The 22,011-nt window shown below is 52.9% G+C and overlaps 1 protein-coding gene across 5 annotated transcripts in view; it reads right to left on the bottom strand.

Moving 5' to 3' along the window:
• Positions 1-19,203, bottom strand: part of Znf335 (zinc finger protein 335) — a 28,637-nt gene extending 9,434 nt beyond the window's left edge. The window contains exons 1-27 of one of the 5 annotated variants that reach the window (XM_035446614.1): positions 19,070-19,203; positions 18,154-18,404; positions 16,738-16,975; positions 15,719-15,796; positions 15,225-15,530; positions 14,997-15,143; positions 13,335-13,481; positions 10,856-11,099; positions 10,586-10,763; positions 10,017-10,129; positions 9,235-9,253; positions 8,996-9,112; positions 8,844-8,920; positions 8,604-8,764; positions 7,963-8,192; positions 6,632-6,725; positions 6,435-6,529; positions 4,013-4,272; positions 2,935-3,067; positions 2,479-2,853; positions 1,605-1,747; positions 1,363-1,505; positions 1,129-1,232; positions 623-700; positions 390-473; positions 239-318; positions 76-157 (exon numbers count right to left, since the gene is read on the bottom strand). In XM_035446614.1, the coding sequence (XP_035302505.1) occupies positions 76-157; positions 239-318; positions 390-473; positions 623-700; positions 1,129-1,232; positions 1,363-1,505; positions 1,605-1,747; positions 2,479-2,853; positions 2,935-3,067; positions 4,013-4,272; positions 6,435-6,529; positions 6,632-6,725; positions 7,963-8,192; positions 8,604-8,764; positions 8,844-8,920; positions 8,996-9,112; positions 9,235-9,253; positions 10,017-10,129; positions 10,586-10,763; positions 10,856-11,099; positions 13,335-13,481; positions 14,997-15,143; positions 15,225-15,530; positions 15,719-15,796; positions 16,738-16,975; positions 18,154-18,354 (3,927 nt within the window). In that variant the 5' untranslated portion in view covers positions 18,355-18,404; positions 19,070-19,203. The remainder of the gene's footprint in view (positions 1-75; positions 158-238; positions 319-389; positions 474-622; positions 701-1,128; positions 1,233-1,362; positions 1,506-1,604; positions 1,748-2,478; positions 2,854-2,934; positions 3,068-4,012; positions 4,273-6,434; positions 6,530-6,631; positions 6,726-7,962; positions 8,193-8,603; positions 8,765-8,843; positions 8,921-8,995; positions 9,113-9,234; positions 9,254-10,016; positions 10,130-10,585; positions 10,764-10,855; positions 11,100-13,334; positions 13,482-14,996; positions 15,144-15,224; positions 15,531-15,718; positions 15,797-16,737; positions 16,976-18,153; positions 18,405-19,069) is intronic. The other 4 variants (XM_035446616.1, XM_035446615.1, XM_027423427.2 and 1 more) reach the window with 4 other exon arrangements.
• Between the last annotated feature and the right edge of the window lie 2,808 nt (positions 19,204-22,011).

Here is a 22,011-nt window from a genome sequence, read left to right as displayed (position 1 = left end):
CACAGTGAGCCCAAGGCTTCAGGAGCTAGGCCTGGCCTCAGTTTCCTGGCTGTCAGTGTCTAGCCCCATCCATACCTGTAACAGCAGAATGTGCTGCAGCCTCAAGCTGAGCCTGGGTAACAAGCTGCTGGCCTGGGGACACAGGAACATACTGGATCTGGAGAAAGAAGCCAGTAAGAGGACAGTCCCCACAGGGGCCTCAGCACCCCATCTCTTCCTGTTCCCCTAAGTACCATACCTGGGACTCCTGCAGGAATGGGGTACCTTGCTCATACTGGATGTGTGTGATCTGGCCTTCCTGGACCTGGAGGTAGGAAGCTGGCCAGTGATACTAGAAAGAGGCTGTGCAGCCTTCCTCCAAACCCTACCTTGCCCCAGGCCTGGCCTACCTGGATATGATGGCCATCAGGGACCACGACATACTCCTGAGGCAGCAGGTGCTGAACGCCGTCCTGAGCGATGATATACTGAACCTAACAAAGGAGGGTGAGGCAGGTGCTAGGGCTTGACTGAGTGGGAGCCGGGGTAGATGGGCAGAGTAAAGACACAACTATGGACACTGGCTCAGGTAGTCTGGAAACTTCTAAGGTTGGCCTTGGTGGGTAAGGAGACAGGAGTTTACCTGGTTGTCATTAGTCACTAGGTGCTGTACTGTCTGGCCATCTGCTGTGGTGATTTCCTGGATATAGGCAGCTTCCTCCTGTCAAGACCAAGCCCAACTTAGCCACAGTTCTTTCTTTATTCCTGTGTTCTGTTGTTTTTTGGTGTGTGTGTGTGTGCGCCCCTACCCCTGCATAGAGGCCAAAAGGTCAGAAGAGGGTATCAAGCATTGTTCTTCACTACTTTTTTTTGGCCTGTTTTGTTGAGGCAATGTCTCTCCATGAACCTGGAGTTCTGGCTTGGCTGGAAGCCACACAAACCCCAGGGATCCTCTTGTCTCCCTCCATCCTTCTTAGACCTAGCTGGGCTTCTAGGAGTGTAAGAGACACCAGACACCTGGCTTGTAACATGGTTGGAGCTGGGATCCAAACTCTGACCCTCATGATGGTACAAGGCTTCTAACCTTCTGAGCCACCTCAGTTCTGTCTATCCCATCCTCTCTGCAGAGGCTCCAGACCTTGCTCTTACCTGGTTGGTCACTGTCTGTTCCTGGGCCACAAAGATGTGTTCCTGGCTCAGTGCCTGCTGTAGCCGCTCTGGACCCAGGACCCCATGACTGGACTGGAGGGCAGCTGGACAGAGAGGAGGGAAACTCATTAGGGGGTTCAGGGAAAACATGGATGTCTCATCCCTGGGGTTCCCTTGGGCTGTGGTTCTAGCCTTTGGACTCAAAGGATCTGCCCTGTGCCCAGGGTAGCTCACTGTGCAGTGTGGCCAGTGTTTCCTCCTCACTGTTGAGGATGATGGTCTGAGCTGGGGCTCGGGCTGTAGAAGCTCCAGTCTTTCTGCCATCACTGCTATGTAGCCGCTGGATGTGAAATTTGAGGTGCCCATTCCGGTTGAAACTGAGGAGAGGGAAGAGTAGGCATGAAGTGACTCTACCATGTGTACATGTACCATGTGTACATGGAAGTCCCCCTACTCCTAGCCATCCCCAGCCTCACCGCTGCCCACAGAGGTGGCATGAGAAAGGCTTCTCGTTGGTGTGCGTTAGCATGTGCCGCCTCAGATCCTTCTTGTTCTTAGAGGCGAAGCTACATTGATTACACTGGTGAGGCCTTAGGCTTGAGTGCTGCGCCATGTGAGCCTACACAAGGTAGAGACCAAGTATCAGTGGGTCAGAATGGAAGGCAGCAAGTCGGCACAAAAACTAAATGCACATGTCAGTGAGGATCTGGACCAAAAGCTGGACCTGCTGAGACTGGTCTACGCAGACAGACAGCGAGAAGCCAGAGGCTGTGTCCTTACACCACTTGGGTAATTCTGTCTCAGTGTGTGGCTCTGTTGTAACTTACTGGAGAGGGACCTCCTGCATGCTAAGGCTCAGTCCTGCCTAACTGGGCCTTAGCTTTCCCATTGGAGTGTGGGGCTCTAGGCCCTGGCCCCTTTGGGAGCTCAGAGGATGCATCATGGGGTAGGATCCAGAAACTGGAAACCCTCCGGCAATTGGAAGGAGCTCATGAAATTTATCAGAAGCTGTCCTGCTGTTTTCACACCATCCCACAGTGGCCGTGAATGTCTGCCCTCCCACCATCCTCTAGCATCTTCAGTCTCCAATCATGTTGTCACCCTCTCTGTTCCTATGCCCCACAGCCTGGCTCCATTGCTACTTCTGTTGTCTTCCTAGCACCCTATGCAATGCCTTGCTGACGCTGATCTATACTCTCCCATCCTTCACACTGGGAACACAGTCTGGCATTAGTCACTTGCTGAGTCAACTCTGACCCCTAGTGGGGAACAGAGGACCAGGCGTGAGGAGTTGCTCAATAAAGGGTGACCACAGGAATAAAGGCAGAGGCATGGCGGGAGAGCACTTACCCGGACCTCAGGCCATTGGCGAGCATGGAAGGGGCAGTCAGGGCATTTGAAGGCAGCAGGCCCAGCATGGGCCCGCTTGTGACTCTCCATCTCTGCTCGGCCAGCAAAGGCCTCTGAGCACACCTTGCAGGAGAACTTCTTTGCTGACAAAGCTGCTGCAGACGGTGGGGAAGTGGGTACTACCAGGCCTACAGTGTTGCTAGTTGCAGGGGGTGGGGTGGGAGAGCCCTGGGGGCCTTCCACATGGTGGGTCTTCAGTGGAGATATAACCTCAGGACCATTTCTGGGTGGCCCTTCACACTGCAGCAGGGGCCATTTTGTTCCAGAGGCCAGGGTATCTGGACTTGGGAAGGAGATGGAGCCATCTGCAGTCAACTGTAGAAAAACCCACAGCATGAGGCGCTGAGGAGGGGCAGAGGCAGGACACTGGGTGGGGTAGACACTCCCAGTACTCACCTCGATGTGGTGTAACTGAGTCCCATCAGCTGCCATGATGTAGTGGGTGCCAGCCTCCTTGAGAGAGTCACTCACAACCACAGTCTGGGCTGCTTCTCCAGGAGGCTCTTCACTAAGGGCAGAGGGTGGAGGCCTGAGGTGGGGTTCCAGAAAAGGATGAAAGGCTACAAGAATCCCTCACCAAGCAAAGGTCAAGCTGAAGAAGCCTCAGTGAATTTAGGTCTCGCTCAATCATTTCCCCCTCTGTTGCGCTCTCTCCCTAAATGATTACCAAGAGCTCAGTGTTTCACCCTACTCAAGGGGTGACCCCTATTTCCTTTGGTATGGAGAAGACAGCACTCCAAGGGTCCAACTCAGGTTTGGCCAAAAGGGACAGGAGGAGAGGCCAGCCAACAGGAGGGGACAGAATGGATCTGCTACCCAAGCAGAGAGGGCAGAGGCTGAGGCAGCCTGCCCAGATGCTGGCCCATAGCTTCTGACTCTAATTACAGCACAGGTCAGAGCTCCTCAGGTGGCCTAAGAGTTCAGTGAACAGAGAAACACTTGTCACAGATTTGCACCAGAGGGAAGCTAAGCACAGTTTCGGGCAGCCCATCAACAAAGAAGTCCACACTTGTTCCAGCACTCAGGACAGAAGAGCTCCTGGGGGCAGAGCACTGGAGAGACAATGCAGCACCCGAGAACACTGGCTGCTCTTGCCCAGGACCCAGGATTGGTTCCCAGCACCCACAGTCACAGGGGATCCTATGCCTTCTGGCCCCAAACTCACATAGGCATTCACATTTAGGGGGAAAGGTATACAGGGTTGGGAACCAGGGTTCCAAGCATCTGACCTAACCTCACTAGCTTGTTTCCACATCTGCAAAAGCAGGGACACCTGGATCTTGTGGATGCTAGCTGGCTAGGTAAGACCATTAGTGCAAAGTTCCCAGAACAGCCAATGACCAAAGAATGGCAGCTTCCAACCCTGCACAAGATATAATCTCCTGCTGCCCTGTCACCCTGTACAAATCAGGACCCTGCCTCCTGCTAACTGGGTTAGAGCGGGGAGCCCCTCTTAAAGACTGAGTCAAGTTACCTGTACGATGTGCCAGGAGCTGAGGTCCTCTCTTCCAGAGGGGGTGCTGTGATGACACTGTAGCTGGCCCCACCAAATGATCCAGATGGCAAGGCAATCTGCTGTAGGTCAGAGGGGCCTAGCTGGCTCTCGGCTGCCAAGCTGCTCCCTGGCTCTCCCACATGAAGTGTCACCACCTGTGGCGTGGTATCTTCAGGGGAAGGCTGCCTACCAGTAGATGTCAACTCCGCCTCCATGCCCTCTGACTTCACCACAGCCACCTGCAGTAACACCAATGGAACAGGGCTGCTGTCCAAGATTGTCCTTGTCGCCTTAAAGCTCACCATCCTACCACAGCCTCTGCTGTCACCACTCATTTACACTCCCAAGTACTTCCTAAAACACACTCAGCTGGGCATGGTGGCACACGCATGCCTTTAATCTCAGCACTCAGGAGGCAGAACTAGGTGGATCTCTGAGAGTTTGAGGCCAGCCTGGTCTACAAAGCAAGTTGCAGGACAGTCAGGGTTCTTATATAGAGAAACCCTTTTCTCCAAAAACCACACCAAACCAAACCAAACCAAACCAAAAACCCACCCTCCAAAAAACCCCAGACATCCTAAGAGTTCTTGCGAAGCAATAACAAAGGACTAGCACATCCATAAAAAGGAGAAGGGGACAAGCGGGTAATTCAGACTAAATCTTTGGGCAGAAGTCTAGCCCCTGTGTAATTTAACAGAATTATAAAATAGGACCATAAACTATACCTCTATCAGAGTATACTTTTTTTTTGGTTTTAAAGACAGGGTTTCTGTGTAGCCCTGACTGTCCTGGAACTCTCTCTGCAGACCAGGCTGGTATTGAACTCGTGGAGATCCACCTACCTCTGCCTTCGAGTGCTGGGATTAGAGGCGTGCACCACCATTGGGCCAGACTATACTTCATAACAACATGTTATGAAGAAGACCATGTACACCCAGCAGCCAAGCTGCGTATCACACCTGAACAACAGATCACTGAGTAGCAGAGCAATGAATCTATTCTAAAAGAAATGTCTATATGTTGGTTTGCAGCTAAACAAAATCCTGGCAATCTCTCCTCAGCCCACTACCTGGCTATCAGAGGTAAGGGAAGGCATACTCCAGACTTCCACTTTCTGAATTTAACTTTTTGTTAAGTTTATGTGTACAAGTGTTTTGCCTATATGTATATCTGTACACCACACATGTCTAGTGACTTCAGAGGCCAGAAGAGAATACTGGATTCCCTGTAGCTGGAGTTAAGACAATTGTAAGCTGCCTTGTAGATACTATGTGTTGAACCTGGGTCTACCCAATGCTCTTAACCCCTGAGCCAACTCTTCAGCTCTGTTTTCTTTTGAGATAAGGTCTCATGTATCCCAGACTGGCCTTCAACTCCTTATGCTCCTGGTTCCTCTGCTCAAATGCTGGTATTATAGGTACATGCTCTCCTTGGTCTACACTCCACCCCTTCCAAGAGGCTGGGATACAGAGGTGCTGCTGAGTGTCCCTGTGCTTGAGGGACAGAGGAAAGAGGATGAACGGGGGTGGGGGTTGGGGTGGGGGCGGTGGTAGGTGTGTGAGACATGAGATGGCATCACGGCTGATGAGAGGCCAGATAGAGCTCTGAGCTAGACAAAGCCTTGGGAGTGATCTGGCTGCAAGTGGTGTTTACACAGGAAGCTGCTTTAGACCCAGAGGAGCCCGCACAGTGCCAGTAGACATGGTGAGAAACAAGCCAAGCGTGAGAACCACATGCAGTAACACAAACCCCTCAGCACAGAAATGGAGTGGGGGTTTGAACGAGAATGGCCCCACAGGCTCATCTATTTGAATGCTTAGTCACCAGGGAGTGGAACTCTGAAAAGACTAGAGGTATGGCCTTATTGGAGTAGGTGTGGTCTTGCTGGAGGAAGGGTGTCATTGGGGGTGGGCTTTAAGATTTCAAAAGTCCATGCCAGGGTCAGTCTCTCTCTCTTTCTCAGGCTGCAGATCAAGATGTAGCTCTCAGCTACCGCTCAGTGTCATGTTCCCTGCCATAATGACAATGGACTAAGCCGCTGAAATTGTAAGCAAGCCCTCAATTAAATGTGTTCTTTTGTAAGAGCTGCCTTGGCCATGGTGTCTTCACAGCATAGAACAGTGTCTAAGACAGATGGTTGCTGGTAACTAGACAGTGCACTGGGAAAGACTGTCCTCCTTGGCCATGGTGTCTTCACAGCATAGAACAGTGACTAAGACAGATGGTCACTGGTAACTGGACAGTGCACTGGGAAAGACTGTCCTCCTCGGCTCCACAGAGCCGGTTCTTTCAAGTTTGCCCATCAGGGTTAGGTGGATCTGTCCCCAGCAGGGTAGGATGGCGTCACTACTGCAGAGCTGTCATGTTTAATAGCTGGGCAGGGGAAGTCCTGGGTGCTTACCTGCAGGGCTGTGGCCCCTAGCTCCCGCTGGGAGCTCATGTTCAGCAGCAGATCCAAGGCTGTCTGAGTGGCCATCGCAGTGGACTCCTCAGCTCCTGGGTGGGGTGGGACCTGAGCTTGAGAACAGGCTGGACACCTGGACCACCCAATGCCACCCATGCCATCTTCCTACCCTACTCCCTGCTTTTAAGGTTCACCTTGCTGGTAGATGATTGTGGCACCACTTAGGGCATCAGGACAGAGTAGTGGGGGAGTCTCAGGTGACTGGAAAGGTGCTGGCTCTTGGGGGACCTGGGAAGGGAAAGGAGTCAAACCTGAGGCGGGGGCAGACCCAAGTGCATTTCCCAAGCACATCTGATGTCATCATTTCCCACAAGTCCCTTGTTGAGCTCACTGTTTTTTTAATGATTTATTTTTATTTCATGTGCATTCATGTTTTGCCTGCATGTATGTCTATGTGAAGTTGTTGGGTCCCCTGAAACTAGAAATATTTATGAGCTGCCATGTGGGTGCAGGGAATTGAACCCGGGTCCTCTGGAAGAGCAGCCAGTGCTCTTAACTGCTGAGCCATCTCTCCATCCCCTCACTGTTTTTAAAGTTATTTACCAGCTCAATGGAAAGGTGAGGTTCAGAAATGTAAAGGCATGGGACACATACCCAAGATGACCACCAATTCCAGTACTATCTTCCTAGTGTGGTCATCTTCCTAGGGCAACTGGGAGCTCCCATGACAGAATACTAGATGCCTTCCCCAAATCCAATCCATCCTCCTCTTTAATAAAATTACATTTATTTTGTGTGTTTGTGTATAGGTACGAGTGCCACAGTGCAGTTATGGATATCAGAGAACCACTTTGGGAAGTCACTTCTCCACTTCCACCACATAGGACCTGGAAATCCAAATCAGGTCATACCGCTTGACAACAAGCACCCTAACTCGCTAAACCATCTCACAAATACCTTTGCCTTCCTCCTTGTCAACAGTGTGCCCATCTACAAGATGACACTGCTCAGCATCTCCTGGCTCTAAGAGTGTAGCAGGTAACTAAGCAGTGACTTCCAATAAGCTTCATGAGGAAGACGTGGATAGATGACAGCAAGCATCATTCTTACCATCTCCCAGCCCTTCCTTTCGATGCTGGCATGGAATGTGGCTGGGAAGGTGTTCCTAAAGCCATGATGAACCATCAGGGCCACCATAAAGACCAAAGACAGATCCTAGGATGTTGTTCGAAAATACTCAGCTTCTCCCTGACCATCAGGGTTGGGGCCAGAGCAGCTCAGGACTGCTGAGCTTTGCAATTATTTCACAGCTCAGAAAAATAAGCTACTGTTGTAACCAAGCTACGGGTCTATTTGCAGTTCAGACCAGCACTGGAAAGCTACCCTCCTCTAAGCTTAGAACTGTACCCATCACTTGGCTGGTGTCTGCCACAGTGACGGAGGCAGGGATCATCCTGTTGGATCACAACGTGCAAAGGAGACATGTTTGTTCACACTGTGTGTGCTGCCTCCCAGCAGGACCTACCTGGGGTCCTGGTGCACTGGAAGGTAGGCCAGGGGCTCCAGTGTGCTGCTGCTTCAGCTCTTCTATCTGCTGCACAGAGAAGAAGGGGCGGCGGCGGGAGGGGGGATCCTCAGGGTGGCGCCGGCCCCACTCCTCAAAGCTGTTGGCATGTCGGCATCGTACGTGAAGGCGCAGGTTCTTCTTGTGACGAGTGCTGAAGTGGCAGTACTCACAGGCGAAGGGCTTGGCCCCTGTGGGCACAGGGGAATGCTTGTGCCCACGCAGCCTTCCAAGAGGCCATCTTCTGGCCCCAGGGAACCCTAAACTCATTCTAGCAAGTCATTTCCATGTTTGGATACACACTGCTGTCCACTCTGGTAGACTAGAGCAGAAAGGACCAGGGACACGTCCACATTTAACCTTTCTGCTACAGTCAACTCTCAAGGTCCCCTTCCTGACCTGACACAGTAGACACCTCCCATTTCTCTCCTTCGTAACTAGGGCAGAGAAAGCAAGCTGCTGGTGCTGGGCTCAGCAGCAAGGCAATGCCATAGGAATCCCGTGATAGCACAAGGATAAGTCTATCTGAGGCTTGGGCTGTTGAGAGGGGCAAAGAGAGCTGAGCTCTGATTGGGGAGTTGGGACTGGAGGGCTGGCCAGACCTGTGTGCTTGACAGCCACATGGGATAGCAGGAAATCCTCACGGAAGGTTCGGTAGGGACAGAAGCTGCATCTGAAGGGCTTGTCGCTAACATGGGACAACTGGTGGTTCAACAGTGCCTTCTTGTCGTCACAAACAAACTCGCAGAACTCACATTTGAACCTGGAGGCAGTTTACAGGGAGCTGAGAAATAGGAGGGGTTCCTTCCTGACCCCGGGACCTCGCTCTGGTAGGGCCATACCTGCGGTGGGCAACAGCCTGGATATGTGTGAGCAGATGCATTTTGAAGGTGTAGCGTTTCTTAAAGGACTTTCCACACTGAGGGGGGAAGGCAGGTTAGACTCGGGCGGCCAGGGAAGGCCCTGCCTCCCGCCGCAGCTCTGACCCACCCACCTTATCACACATGTGCGGCTTCTCAGTGCTGTGCGTCTTCATGTGCTGTGTGAGCCTCTTTTGCATGGGGTACACACGGCCACACACTGGGCAAGGGAAAGAGCTCAGCTTTGGGGTCTGGGAAGGTATAACGAGAGGTCAGAGGGAGAGAGAAGGGGACAGAGCAGGAAGCTCTCACCTCCTACCCACCACCCTATCAGCAGCCCAGGGCCCTTCCCAGGCCAAGGTCCCACACTCACCGGATCTGGCCTCTTCTTTCTGGGAAAGGAGAAACCAAGTGTCACACCACAGCTTCCCCATGGCCATCGGGTCTCAGTCCTGACCACCCCTCCCTCCCTGTTACCCATGGAAAACCAGTGGGTGTCCATTGGGAAGAAGGCTGAGGCTCCACAAGTGACAAGCTCTATAATGGTTAAGCGGGTCATGGTCCTCTCCCCTCCATTCACACAATACACTTTTGCACTAGAGGCTCCAAGAAGCTCCACGGGAAAAGCCCTGGTGACCGGAATCCTAGCAGGCTACACAATCCCTTCTCTTTCAAGAATCTTGGAAAACTGTCACACACCCTGGTTGCAGGACCCCACGGGTCCACCCTCTGCTCACAGGTCATATGCTAAAAAAGTCAATAGGTCTTTGCCGAAGCCATAGGCCTAGCTGGAACTCACTGAGCAGCCACCAGGCCTGAAAATATGATTTGCTCAGTCCTAATCTGCTCTTAGCACTGAGGGGAGGGGAGCAGGGCCACACCTGACCAGCATAAGACCTTCTAGTCACCTATGAACCCCTGTGGTCACACAACTTCCTGCAGACCCCTCTACTTTCCATTTGAAGGAAGAGCCAGGCCCTGGCCCCAGGGGTTCTGGGACCAACAATCAGGTAGGATTCGCCTTGCGTCTCTGAATGTTTGTTAACACCATGTGAATGAGACATGACCAGACCAGTGTGCTACAGAGGACCTATGGGACTTCTGACCACATGTTCTTCCTGCCTAGATTGCTCTGCCCCTGTATAACTCACTGACCGGTCCCGGCTGTGCACGGCCGCATGGCGGATGACATCCTTCCGGTAGACACTGGTGTAGCTGCATTCGTCACACTTGTAGGGCTTGCTGCCCACATGGTTGAACATGTGCTCCTGAGAGAGACAGATGGGGCTGGAGGCTTGGCTTCCCCTCCCTCTTCCTCACCCCACCCTACTCGCAGCCTTGGGCTGAGTGTGGACAGCGATCTACTGCCCGGCTGAGGACTCTACCTAGAGAGACACCTGCTGTGCCAGGCTTGGTGCTGAGTTACCATCTGACCAAAATGGAAATGAGGCGAGAGGGGCACTTCCCTAAGACATACCACTGCCACCTGCTGGAAGGACTCAAGTACTGTGAAGGAGCCACCCACCTGGCCAGTCCGGCAGTGAGAATAAGTCATCTCTACTGTGAACTTTCAAAGTAAGGTGTCCCTCACTGGACACCTTGTCAACTGCCTGTGGCAGCCCTCCACAGACCCCCATGTCCCAGTACCCTTTCCAAGCTAGACGACCACAGTACATAGGCAACTCCACACCTTCCTGCTGTGTGACCCCTTCTGGACAACACACCTTGAGTGAGGACCAGCGGCGGGAGCGGTAGCTACATTGCAGGCACTTGAAGAGTTGTGGGTCACCAGCTTCATGGGAATTGACATGGAAGCGCAGGTCCTCAAGGGACAGGAAGCGTGAGCCACATATGCGGCACAGGTAAGGCCTAAGCAGTGGCTTGGGAGACTTGTAGTAGTACCTGTCAGGAAGGGGTGGAGAGGCCACTGGCTGGGCTGCAGGCCCAGGGAACTCCCCCGAGCCTGTCAAGCTCACCTCTGCAACACTACCTACTTTCGGTATTTTTTCCCTAGGAACCTCCTGGAGGGTCGCCCTCGGCGGCGGGGAGGGACATCAGGTTCATCCTTGCAAGAGTGGGCTGCATTTTCAGCATCTGACTGACTCACACCGGATTCCACTGGGCCCCTCCCCATCTTGCCCCATAGGCATCCTGGGCCCGAGGAGCTGGGAGCCTCAAGATCCTGCAGTTCTGGAGAACTCTGTGTGCTCTGGGAACTCACCAGAGGCTCTGCTACACCTGCCACAACACAAAGATCACAATCAGTCACACAATCCAGGACCAGAGGCCAGTCAACTCCCAAACTGACCAGTGATGGGCACCCCATCACAGAATGGACACAGGTAGCCCATGGTCAATGCAGATGTCACCCTGCTCCTGACCTACTCAGCATAGCAGGACAGAAACGGGACAGTATCTCAGCAACAGTCCAGACAGCCAGACACTAGACTCAGCAACCTCACTGGTTTCTGTGCACCCACAGACAAAGGCCCTTCCTTCCTGAGTCTCATCTGTCCCATCTTACGACTGGTCTAATGACCCACAGGGACACTGTGGATTTGGGAGACAACAGTGACTTTGACACTGTGAGGTTGGTGACCCAAGGGAGGGTCCATGGCAAGAGGACTTCCATAGACAGTTTACAAACTCTCTGAGTGCTGGGATTAAAGGCGTGTGCCATCACCACCTGGCGTGAAACATTTTCAAACTGTTTAAAAATACTATTCCAAGGGATGGAATGATGACTCGGTGGTTAATAGCACTGGCTGCCCTTCCAGAGCACCAGCTTCAATTCTCTGCACTCATGTGGCAACTTACACCCATCTAACTCCAGTCCCAGGGGATCTGATGTCTCCAGACACTGCATGCACATGGTAAACAGACATACACACAGGCAAAACACCCAAACAAGTAAAAATAAGTAGAAACAAACAAACAGCAAACAAAACCACTTCAAGGCTGGAGGGGTATGACTCAGGGTTAGAGCACTTGCCTGGCATGCACAACACCGTGGCCTGCATCCCTGGAACCATCAACAAGTTTCACTACTTTAAATATTAAGGATGGGGGCCAACTACCCCCATTAATCTCAGAACTTAGAAGGCAGGCAGGAGGATCTTTGAATTCAAAGCCAGTCTAGGCAACATAATGAGTTCCAGGCCTGCTAGAGCTACCTAGAGAGACCCTGTCTCAAAAACAACACCACAACAAAATAAACAGAATGAATGGGTATGAGGCTTAGTGAATAAACAAAGCCCTTTATGCCCAGCCTGACACCTGAGTTCAATCACCAGGGCCCACAGGGTGAAAGAGAACCAACTCCTATAAGCTGTCTTCTGATTCACCCGGGCTCCACATGGCATGCTTGTGCACACACACAAACATGCACTAATTCTTCTTCTCTTTCTTTTTCTTTAAATGTTTTATGTAGGAATGCTCTGCATGTACACCTGCAGGCCAGAAGAGGGCATCAGACTGCACTATAGATGGTTGTGAGCCACCATGCAGTTGCTGGGAATTAAACTCAGGTGCTCTGGAAGTAAGGACCTCTGGTCAGCTTAGTGGCTGAGCCATCACTCCAGCCCTTGTTTTTTTTTTTTTTTTTAATAAAGAACAATACAGAATGGAAACAGTGTCTCCTTTGTGTGTGCTGTACAAGTAAGATACATGCACCTGTTCTTGTACCAGAAAGGCCACAGGAGGATATCTGCTCTTTATTCTTTGCCTATTCACGTGACACAGGGTCTCCCTATGAAGCAGAAGCTCCACATTGGCTGGATGGCCCATGAGTTCCCAGGATCAGTCTGTTTGTGACCCCCAACACTGGGAACATGGGCACACACAGCCACTTCAAGTGCTCCTTCCGTGGGTGCTGGGCCCTGAACTCTTACCATGCTTTCACAGCAAGTTCTCCCCCACTGAGCCATTTCCCTGGCCCCTGGAATCAGTGGCATTCCTTCTCATTGTGAACCGTTGCCTGGGTAGGTTATATTTACTTTTCTGCACACTAGCTCTGGAGAGACTCCAGAATCTACCTCCAAACTCTACAGACACAGTGGCTACCCTCCACTCATACACAAGAGATCCAAGCGGTAAAGTGACAATCTCTAGGTCAGAGCTTGTACTCACATCCACAATAAGTAATATCCTCTAGGAACACAGCAGCCACCAGGTCTTATTTTTCTCTTCTCATTTCAGTGCCATTTAAGGCTTTTAATGGTTCACTTATAAAGGCTCAACCCCTTCTCCTGCTGTGATAATTTGACACTGGAAGGCATCTGCCTAAAGCCTAAACAATCACCAAAGTTGGGTTTTTCGGGCTGGCCGGGGCAGGAGGGCTCCTTTCTGTGAAGCCTGCAGCCAGTGGATTGAGACTGCTGCTCTGCACACACTCAGTCTCCCAAGTACCCTGGAAGCATCAGGCAGCAGAGCCATGTGTCACCCACACAGAGCTGTCCCATGACCAAGTCTTACCATCATAGAAGTCTGCAGTCTCTAGGCGGGGCAGTTTTCGGGGTCGGCCAGGCCTCCTTCGAGGTCTTGGGGTACTGGGGGTGGGACGCTGGAGCCGTAGCTGCCGGCCCCGGGGCTCATCCTCAGCTGGATTGTAGTCACTGTCCTCTGTGAAGACATAAAGGACAGTGTCTAGATCCACACTCCTGACAAAGGCCACTTCCCCATCACTCCTCTCTCCACCAGTGAGGTCCCTCCAAGAAGAGCCCTGCCCTCCTCCACAGAGGACTACCCTCCCTTTCCCTGCACTGCCAATAGCTCACCATCTTTGTAATTACAAAGAGGTACCTGGTTCTCAAGCCACTTAGGCCACTGGGAGTAAACAGGCAATGAGCACTGAGACTACAAACTCCCAGACTGAACTGTCCCATCTGGTGGACAGCAGCCACACACGGCCATTAGTCCCAGCACTCGGGAGGCAGAGACAGGCGGATCTCTGTGAGTTCAAGGCCAGCCTGGTCTACAGAGTGAGTTTCAGAACAGGCTCCAAAGCTACACAGAGAAACCCTGTTTTGAAAAAACAAAACACACACACGCACACATTAAACAAACATAGCCATTCAAACGTAAAATGAGTGAGCCTGCTTCAACTCAGAAAAACTTAGTTATAAATGCATTCAAGCTCTCATAAAGTACAGGAGAAAAAGAAGCCAGTTATGGTGGCACACACCTATAATCTCAACATTCAGGAGGAACAAGAGTCTGAGGTCACCAAGGGCTACACAGGAAAACTCCACATCAAAAAATTAGGTTGGGGAGGGGGAGACTGGAGAGATGGCTCATTTGCTGTTTTTGCAGAGGACCCAAATTCAGTTCCTAGCACCCATGTGGAATAGCTTACAGCTAGCTGTAACTGCAGCTCCAGAGGATTATGCCCTCTTCTGGCAGCTAGAGGTATTGCACTCAAGATTCATATATCCACACACAGACACACATAATTAAAACAACCACCAAAAAACTTTGTAGAAAAACAAGGGGCTGGGGAAATGGCTACATCAATGAAGCACTTGCTGCCAGGCATGAAGACCCGAGTTCAGCCTCCCAGAACCCATGTCAAAAGCTGTGCAGACAGTGGGTGCTAATAGTCCCAGCACCAGAGACACCGACAGGACAGTCTCTGGTACTTCCTGGCTAGCCAGTCTATCAAAAACAGCAAGTTCTAGGTTCAGTGAGAGAGCCTGTGTCAAAAAGTAAAGTAGAGAGCAATGAGGAAATCATCTGACATCAACCTCTAGCCTGCGCAAGCATCCACACAAATGGTTATGTGTGTGTGTGAAACATTTTATTGGTTTGAATTGGGGTCTCATGTAGCTCAGGCTGGCCTCTAACAATGTAGTGAGAGTGACAGTGAACTCCTGATCTTCCTGCCTGCACTTCAGGTAGCACTGTGTCTGGTTTTACTAATAGTTTTTATGACCATACATAAGTAAATAAATTGTGACAAATGAAGCTATGAAAAATGTGTGTGTGTGTGTGTGTGTGTGTTTGCTTGCATTCTATTTCTTCTGTTGTTCTGTTTTTCAGTATGCAGCCTGTTCCTCAGCCTGACCCCCTTCTGTACTGGAGGGGCTCAGTATGTGTAGATGGGTGTGGGGACAGAGGCTACCCTCGAGAGTGGCTTACCCTCTAGATCATCAATGGCCCCGGCATCCACAATGTCATCCTCCTCCTCCTCCTCGTCCTCGGGCCCTTCCTCCTCCGTGGTCTTGTGGGTCGATGTGCCCCACTTCCGTAGGCGTCCCCTCTTACCAGCGGCGGCTGCTGTTGCTGCTGCAAGAATAAAACAAGCTGCTATGTCTGGCTGTGTGTCCGCCCCCATCAGGCCTAAGTAAGTGGCTGCGGCAGGTGCACCTGGGCGGAAGTGGCGCTCGCGCATGTGGCGGAGCAGGGTTGCCTTGGTGCTGCTGCGGTACTGGCACATCTTGCATTTAAACTGCTGCACGACCACCACCTCCATCAGGGCCTCCAGGCTCTGCAGCTCCAGCTCATCAGGGCCACAGGCTGGCAGTGGCTGCGCTGCAGAGCTGTGCTCTCCCTGGGGCTCCTCCGGAGGCTCGAGGCACGTTGATGTGGACGTGGGGCCGTCGGCCACGGTTTCAATGGCTGACAGACTATTGACCAGGGTGGAAGTAGACATTGGTGAGGTCATGGGAGCACCTGAGCACAGGAGAGAAAACAGAAGGCAGGACTGTCCATGAGCATCAGCTGCTCTTCCCAGCAGGCCCCAATTCCCCACAGAGGCCACCTTGTCAGAGGCCAGGGCAATGGCTAACCCTCTAGGGTCGCATGGACGTTCTACTCTGATCTATCACAGGGCTCCCTAGGACTGGCAACAGGTTTCATACCATCATCTGGGCCCTGTAGGATCAGGTACTGAGTGGTTTCAGCTCCTCCTTCTTCAGCACTGGTCACAGTGATGCATCCTGACAGAAAAGGCAAAGGGTGACAGTCCTCAGAGGGATCTTGGCTGTAGGCCCACCCTTGGGCTCTACTTGGCAACTGGAGACCAGTTGCATATCCCCCCCCCCCCCCCCCCCCCCCGAGCTATGGGTACTTCCACTGCAGGCTGGTGGGAGGTCTGGTGAGGGGATGTGCTAGCCCAGGCACCAGGATGCCAGAGTTAACCCAGCTGTCCAGTCTTTGACAAAAGGGTCTAGAATGTCTTCCTCTGCCCTCTCCACACGTCCTCAGGATACAGATCCTGCACTATCTTTTTCAGAGTGGTTCTCAGACCAGGCCGGAGCTCTGTGAGGTGCTGGGGACACTGTGCATGTCACTAACCATAAAAGACCCACCATAGTGTCTTGAACTCAGGGTCACCTACCTGGGCTTACTCCAGGCCACCCTCCACTTATCAGAGTCACTGGTAAGTCATTTTTGTGTCTGCTGTGCCTTTAGTTCCCATGTGGGCCAGGTTAATGACAAGATCTGTGACCTCCTGTGTATCAAGTGTTTATAATTGCTCCCAGCACAAAGCCAGATACAACTGCTTCTGTTTTTAAAAATCCGTTCCTATTGCACGTTCCTTGTGTGTATACGGGCATGTATGTGGAAATCTGATGAAAAACTTTGTGGAAATGGTTCTTTCCTTCCACTGTTGGGTGGGTTCAGGAGTGGTCACCAGGCTTGCTTGGCAGGCACTTTTACCAACTGAGCCATCTTACTGGCCTGGCTCCGACTATCTCTACTACTGAGCGCTGTGACATCCAGGCATTATACTAAGAACTCACTGTGGCATCCTGTTTGATCTTTGTGTCATTTACTACTAGGAAACAGCCATTAGTTCCCCTTATACACTCCATAGTAGCTTCATCCACAGAGCTGGCTGTGGGGTTCCGCAGGGCCACACCCTCTCCCTACTCACTCTGGATGAGGTCGGGGCCAATGGTGGACTCAATGATCTTGTCAATGGCAGCACCTAGGTCTGAAGAGGAAGCTGTGCAGTCTGACACCAGCAGGCTGGGGTCTGGGAGAACACTGGAATGCACCAGGGCTGGGGGGCCACCTGGCACCTCTGCCACTGTTCCCCGGGACACAGAAGATGAATCAGGGAGGTAGCCATGAGGCAACGCGTCTGTTGAAATGCTCTCGGATACCTCCTCCTAGCAGCAGGAAGCAGAGGGCCAGGTCAGGAGCCAGGGATGCCGCAGGACAGAGCAGCCTACAGATCCCCAAAACAAAGCACGTAAAGTACCCACACTTCCACCCCACAGAGGACCAGGAGAGCTCTCCAGACACTGAGAGCCCTGAAGCCCATGGATGTAGTCAGGCAGGGCTAAAGGAAGGGCCTCTCTACACCACACACCACAGCCAGGAGGAACAACGTTCGCGCTTTTGCATAAATGTCTGCCTCCGCCTCAAACTCTTCCACACCACCCCATTACCAGGTTGCACCCAGTCTTCTGGCACTGTTTAGCTGCTGCCTCCTCCAAGAAGCCAAGCTTAGGACATTCTCCACGAGCACTTTATAGCGACATTGTCCCCTCCACCACACTGGGCATGATGGCAGGTTGGTCTACACTCCAGAGAAGCTGTGTCCAATTACAGACCCAGGTGCTCAGCCCAAACCTATCACACCCCTGCACCGTAATACTTTCCACACTAGGTTGTGTCCTCTGCAAGGACATGGACCACCCCTGTCCTGTCCCTAGCCGTAACCCCATAATTTAGCACATGTTCAGCCTCAAAGGAGGTCCGTTTCTGCTGAGTTAATGAAACCCTAAACCACACAAGGGCCACCGCTTAGTACTGGCCCGCAAGTGGAGTCCTACCTTGCAAAATTACTCACTAAAGAGATAAACATACTTGTAATTCTCACTTGACAGAGGGGTGGGGGGTGGGGGTAAGACATTAGGTAGCTCACTCAAGAACAAAGTACTGGGTCAGGAAGAGGCGGATCAGGGTGTTTTTCTCCCCTTACAGCCCAGCACCCATACGGAATCAGGCATTCCCATTCCACTTGATAGACGGGGAGACTGAGGTTACTGTGAGATGATCAACATTTGTACCAGAAAGGGCTGACAGAGCCTGAGGGCTCTGGGTAGGACGGCAGATAATGAATCCTGGCTCTGTCCACATGCTCTGCCTCTGTTTCCCTTTTTGCAGGATGTGGAAACAAGTGGTTTTAGGTATGTCCCTTGACTACGGAGTTTGTCAAAACACGACAAAACCTACCACGGCGGTTTGGCACGGCATGGCCTCTGCTTTAGAAACAACAAATGTTTTCTACAAGTAAGCTCTGCGGGATGCCCTTGCCCACACCGTCCCGCCTGGTCCATACCACAGAGCGGCTGCCACTGTCTGAGCTCTGCCCCACGCCCGAGTCGTCGGCCTCCGTTAATCCTGGGGCGGCTGCCGCATCGCTGCTGTCGGCGGACACGGCTTCTGAGGTGCCCACACCCAGGCCGCTCTCCGAGGGCTCCTCGGGCTGCCCAGGCCGAGGGGCGGCGTCGCTACTGCTCTCCACCTCGTTCTCCTCCATCGGATCGGGGGAGCGCCTGACAGCGACGCGCGGGGTACGAGGCTTTCACTCTGCCAGAAGACAGGACCATGGCTGCAACAAGTGGTCCGCCTTTCGGGTCGGGCCAAGCCGTGCCCACCCGGGGGCATCGGTGCGCCCATTCCGCAGATGCAAAGACTGAGCATCCGACCAGGCGGGGCGGGCGGGGTTTCCTCGAGCCCCGGACAGGGAAGCTTCCAGAAGAGGACGGGGAAGCCTCGCCTCTCGGCCGGGGCCCCTCTGGGGAAGGTGGTCGCGGCGGCGGGCGATCTCCGCCCTTTGCTCCTCCCAGAGGCGTGGATCACCCTCCGACCCAGGGCGAGCACGGAGCGGCTCAGCCCTCCGGACCCCGCGTCCCCTCGGATGAGGCGCCAATGGTACGGCCCGCAGGCCCCCGGGGTCAGTGGTTCGCTCCCCCTCCCCGGGCTCCCCTGCGGAGGGGGCTGACAGCGACGGTCGCGGGGCTTGGCGACGCGGGGCTGTCCCCGGCGCTGCCTGAGCTCCAGGCCCGACGCCATCTTGTGGCGGTGCCGGGTTTCCGCTCAGGCAAATGCGAGAGCGGCTAAAGGGCCTGGGACCCCGGGGCCCTGTCCGGACAGCCCCGCCGGCCCGGGAGCTCGCCACCCGGCAGCCCCGCGGCAGGGCCCGAGTGCACGGCAGCGTGCAGCGGGGCGGCCCGCCGCCGGCTGTCACTCACCTGAGGCTCCAGTTGCTGCGTCGCTCTCCGTCTCCGGCATCGACGAGGTCGCCATCCTCTCACCCCCGTCGCGGAGGAACCCATCAGCCTCCCTTGAGCCGGGACTACTTGCGCCGCCGCCCCCGTGGAAAGACAGGCCTGCGGGGTTTGAGAGGGTCTCTCGGGGGTCTCGGGACCGCAGTCGGGTCCGGAGAGGCTCCAGAAGTTTATGCGCTGCCTAGCCTGAGGGGTGAGGTCAGCGGGGGACGGGGACTACTTTCTCCCGCGGCGGATGGTTACATAGGAAGTGCAGTGACGTCACGCAGGTCCCTCCGAGGCTCGCAGGAGGAGGCGCGGCAGAGGCGCCGGGCCCTTGTGGGCGTGGCTCCCGGAGTCTGGCCACACCTCCTGGGGTCGTCCGGGGAGACGGCGCCGCCCCGGATGGTTAGAGGTGTCAAGGGGAGGAAACGTCAGCCATGTTCCCGGCTCTTCGCCCGTGGCTTAAAGCTTGTGTCTAGCCGTCCCGGGTTAGTTTGCTGTGCGGTGCGGAGGGGGCTTCGGGACGGGGTGATGGCGGCGGCCGTCAGGATCCTAGAGGAAGAAGACTTGATGTTTGCCCGTAGTGCGCTTTGCGGCTGTGCCCCCCGCCCCCACCCCCGTCTCCGTCTCCGTCTCCGTGTCTGTGTCTGTCCAGACCTCTGCCTCCTGAGCGCTGGGGCTAACCTTAAAGGCGGAGCCCGGCGTTGGAGACACACGCCTTTAACCCCAGCCTTTAATCCCAGCACTCGGGAGGCAGAGGCAGGTGGGTCTCTGTGAGTTCGAGGTCAGCCTGGTCTCCAGAGTGAGTGCCAGGACAGGCTCCAAAGCTACACAGAGAAACCCTGTCTCGAAAAGCCATAAATAAATAAATAAATAAATAAATAAGATTAAAGGCGGGGTTTTGGGATTAAAGGCCTGTGCCACCGTGGCAGCTCTCAACTTGGTTTTTTAAAGATGTATTGTTAATTATCATTTAGTTTGTTTGATTATATGTGACTGTGTATTTCTTAACATTATTAGGACTAGAGGTCCAGACACCCCAGTTGTCCTCTAGTCATTGTAAATAGTGTAGGTGTGTTCAGAAGTTGGGGTATTAGCTCTGTGGCAAACACAAGGCCCTGGGCTGGGTGTGGTGGCCTTTTAATCCAGCACTCGGTAGGGAAGGCAGGTGACTCTCACTGAGTTCACTTAGATCAGCCGGGAAACACAGTGAGTTATTTGCAGAATTCCCATGGTAGAAGGAGAGAACCAAGTCTTCCAGGCTGCCTTCCGACCTCCACAAGCTAGCTCTGGTATGTGTACATGCACTCACAGACATATGCACAATAAATAAAGAAAATCTAGGCGCTGGAGAGATGGTCCAAAGGTTAGGAGCACTAAAAGTAGCAGATGATTGCAATACGAGAGCCTGAAATAAAGGGAAGTCAGTATTTACTGGGGAGTCATTCAAATATGACAAACAGAGAACTGTGAGGTCTAAACTGCAATCCGATCTCTGACCCCCACTGAAAGAGCAGGAGCACACTCCTTCCCCTTATCAGTTCACCTGAGACGATGCCTTAATGGGCAACAGCACAAAGGCTATTGGCTGAATGAGTTCCCACAGCAATTCCTCTTTTTGTGTAAATAAGAGGGTTCTGGAGGACCTGGGTTTAGTTCCCAGCATCCCTATGGTGGCTCACAGCTATTTGTAACTACAGTTCCAGGAGATCTGACATCCTCACACAGACAAGACACCAATGCCCATAAAATAGAAAAGAAAGAAAATCTAGGCTGGGGGTGTTGACATATGCACACCTTTAATCCCAGCACTCGGGAGGCAGAGGCAGGCAGGTCTCTGAATTTGAGGCCAGCTTGATCGATAGAGCTAGTTCCAGAACAGCCAAGCAGCCAAGGTTACACAAGAAACCTTTTTTTTTTTTTTTGGTTTTTCGAGACTGGGTTTCTCTGTGGCTTTGGAGGCTGTCCTGGAACTAGCTCTTGTAGACCATGCTGGTTTCGAACTCACAGAGATCCACCTGCCTTTGCCTCCCGAGTGCTGGGATTAAAGGCGTGTGCCACCAACACCCGGCAAGAAACCTTTTTTCTAACCTCACTACCACCCAAGAATAAAAGAAATCCAGCAAAAGTGACAATGCTTCATTGAGTTAATCCATGCGGGCTTTTATATTCTTTTCATCGAAAGCCCTCCATTCCTTGTTTTCCCTTGTTGGTAGAGGGAATGGAGCAGGTCTGTGGAAAGATTCCATCCTTACTCTCCCTCTTCCCCACCCAGCAGGCCTTTAGGGCAAACCTTGAGACCTACATCTGGGCTGGCTTCATGGCAGGTTGGCTTTCACACTTTCTTATACCCTTCATGTAGTCTGCCTTCTGCCTCTGACCAAGGTCAGAAGTCAGTGTACACAGGGGTAGCCCCACAGGGCTCACAACCATTGCCAGCCCAGCTGAACACCACCCCTAACCAGATGACAGGACTACAGGAACAGAAAGATGAGGGCCAAGAGAGGCAAAGTATCATCGCTTGTGGCTGGTGTTTTTATTTGTTTGCCCAAGGAAGCAGACTTCTTTACTCTGTTGTTTTGGGGTTTGGGGGCTGGGGCTGAAGAGGTGGCTCAGCTATTAAGAGAATGTACTGTTCTTACAGAGGGAATGAGTTTAGTTCCCAGTATGCTCTTCTGGTGGTTCACAGCTGCCAATAACTCCAGCTTCCAGCCATCTTGGGCAGTTCCACTCACTTGCACATACCTGCACACAGACATTCATGCATACACATAATTTAAAAATAAGCTGGGCATGGTGGTACACATCTTTAATCCCAGCACTCTGGGGCCAGAGACATGCAGATCTTTGTGAGTTCAAAGCCAGCCTGCTCTACAAAGTTGAGTTCCAGGACAGCCATGACTCTTATACAGAGAAATCCTGTC

Source organism: Cricetulus griseus, chromosome 6, assembly GCF_003668045.3.
Source record: "Cricetulus griseus strain 17A/GY chromosome 6, alternate assembly CriGri-PICRH-1.0, whole genome shotgun sequence".
Classification (NCBI taxonomy): Eukaryota; Metazoa; Chordata; class Mammalia; order Rodentia; family Cricetidae; genus Cricetulus; species Cricetulus griseus.
This window is presented reverse-complemented; position numbering and strand designations above follow the sequence as displayed.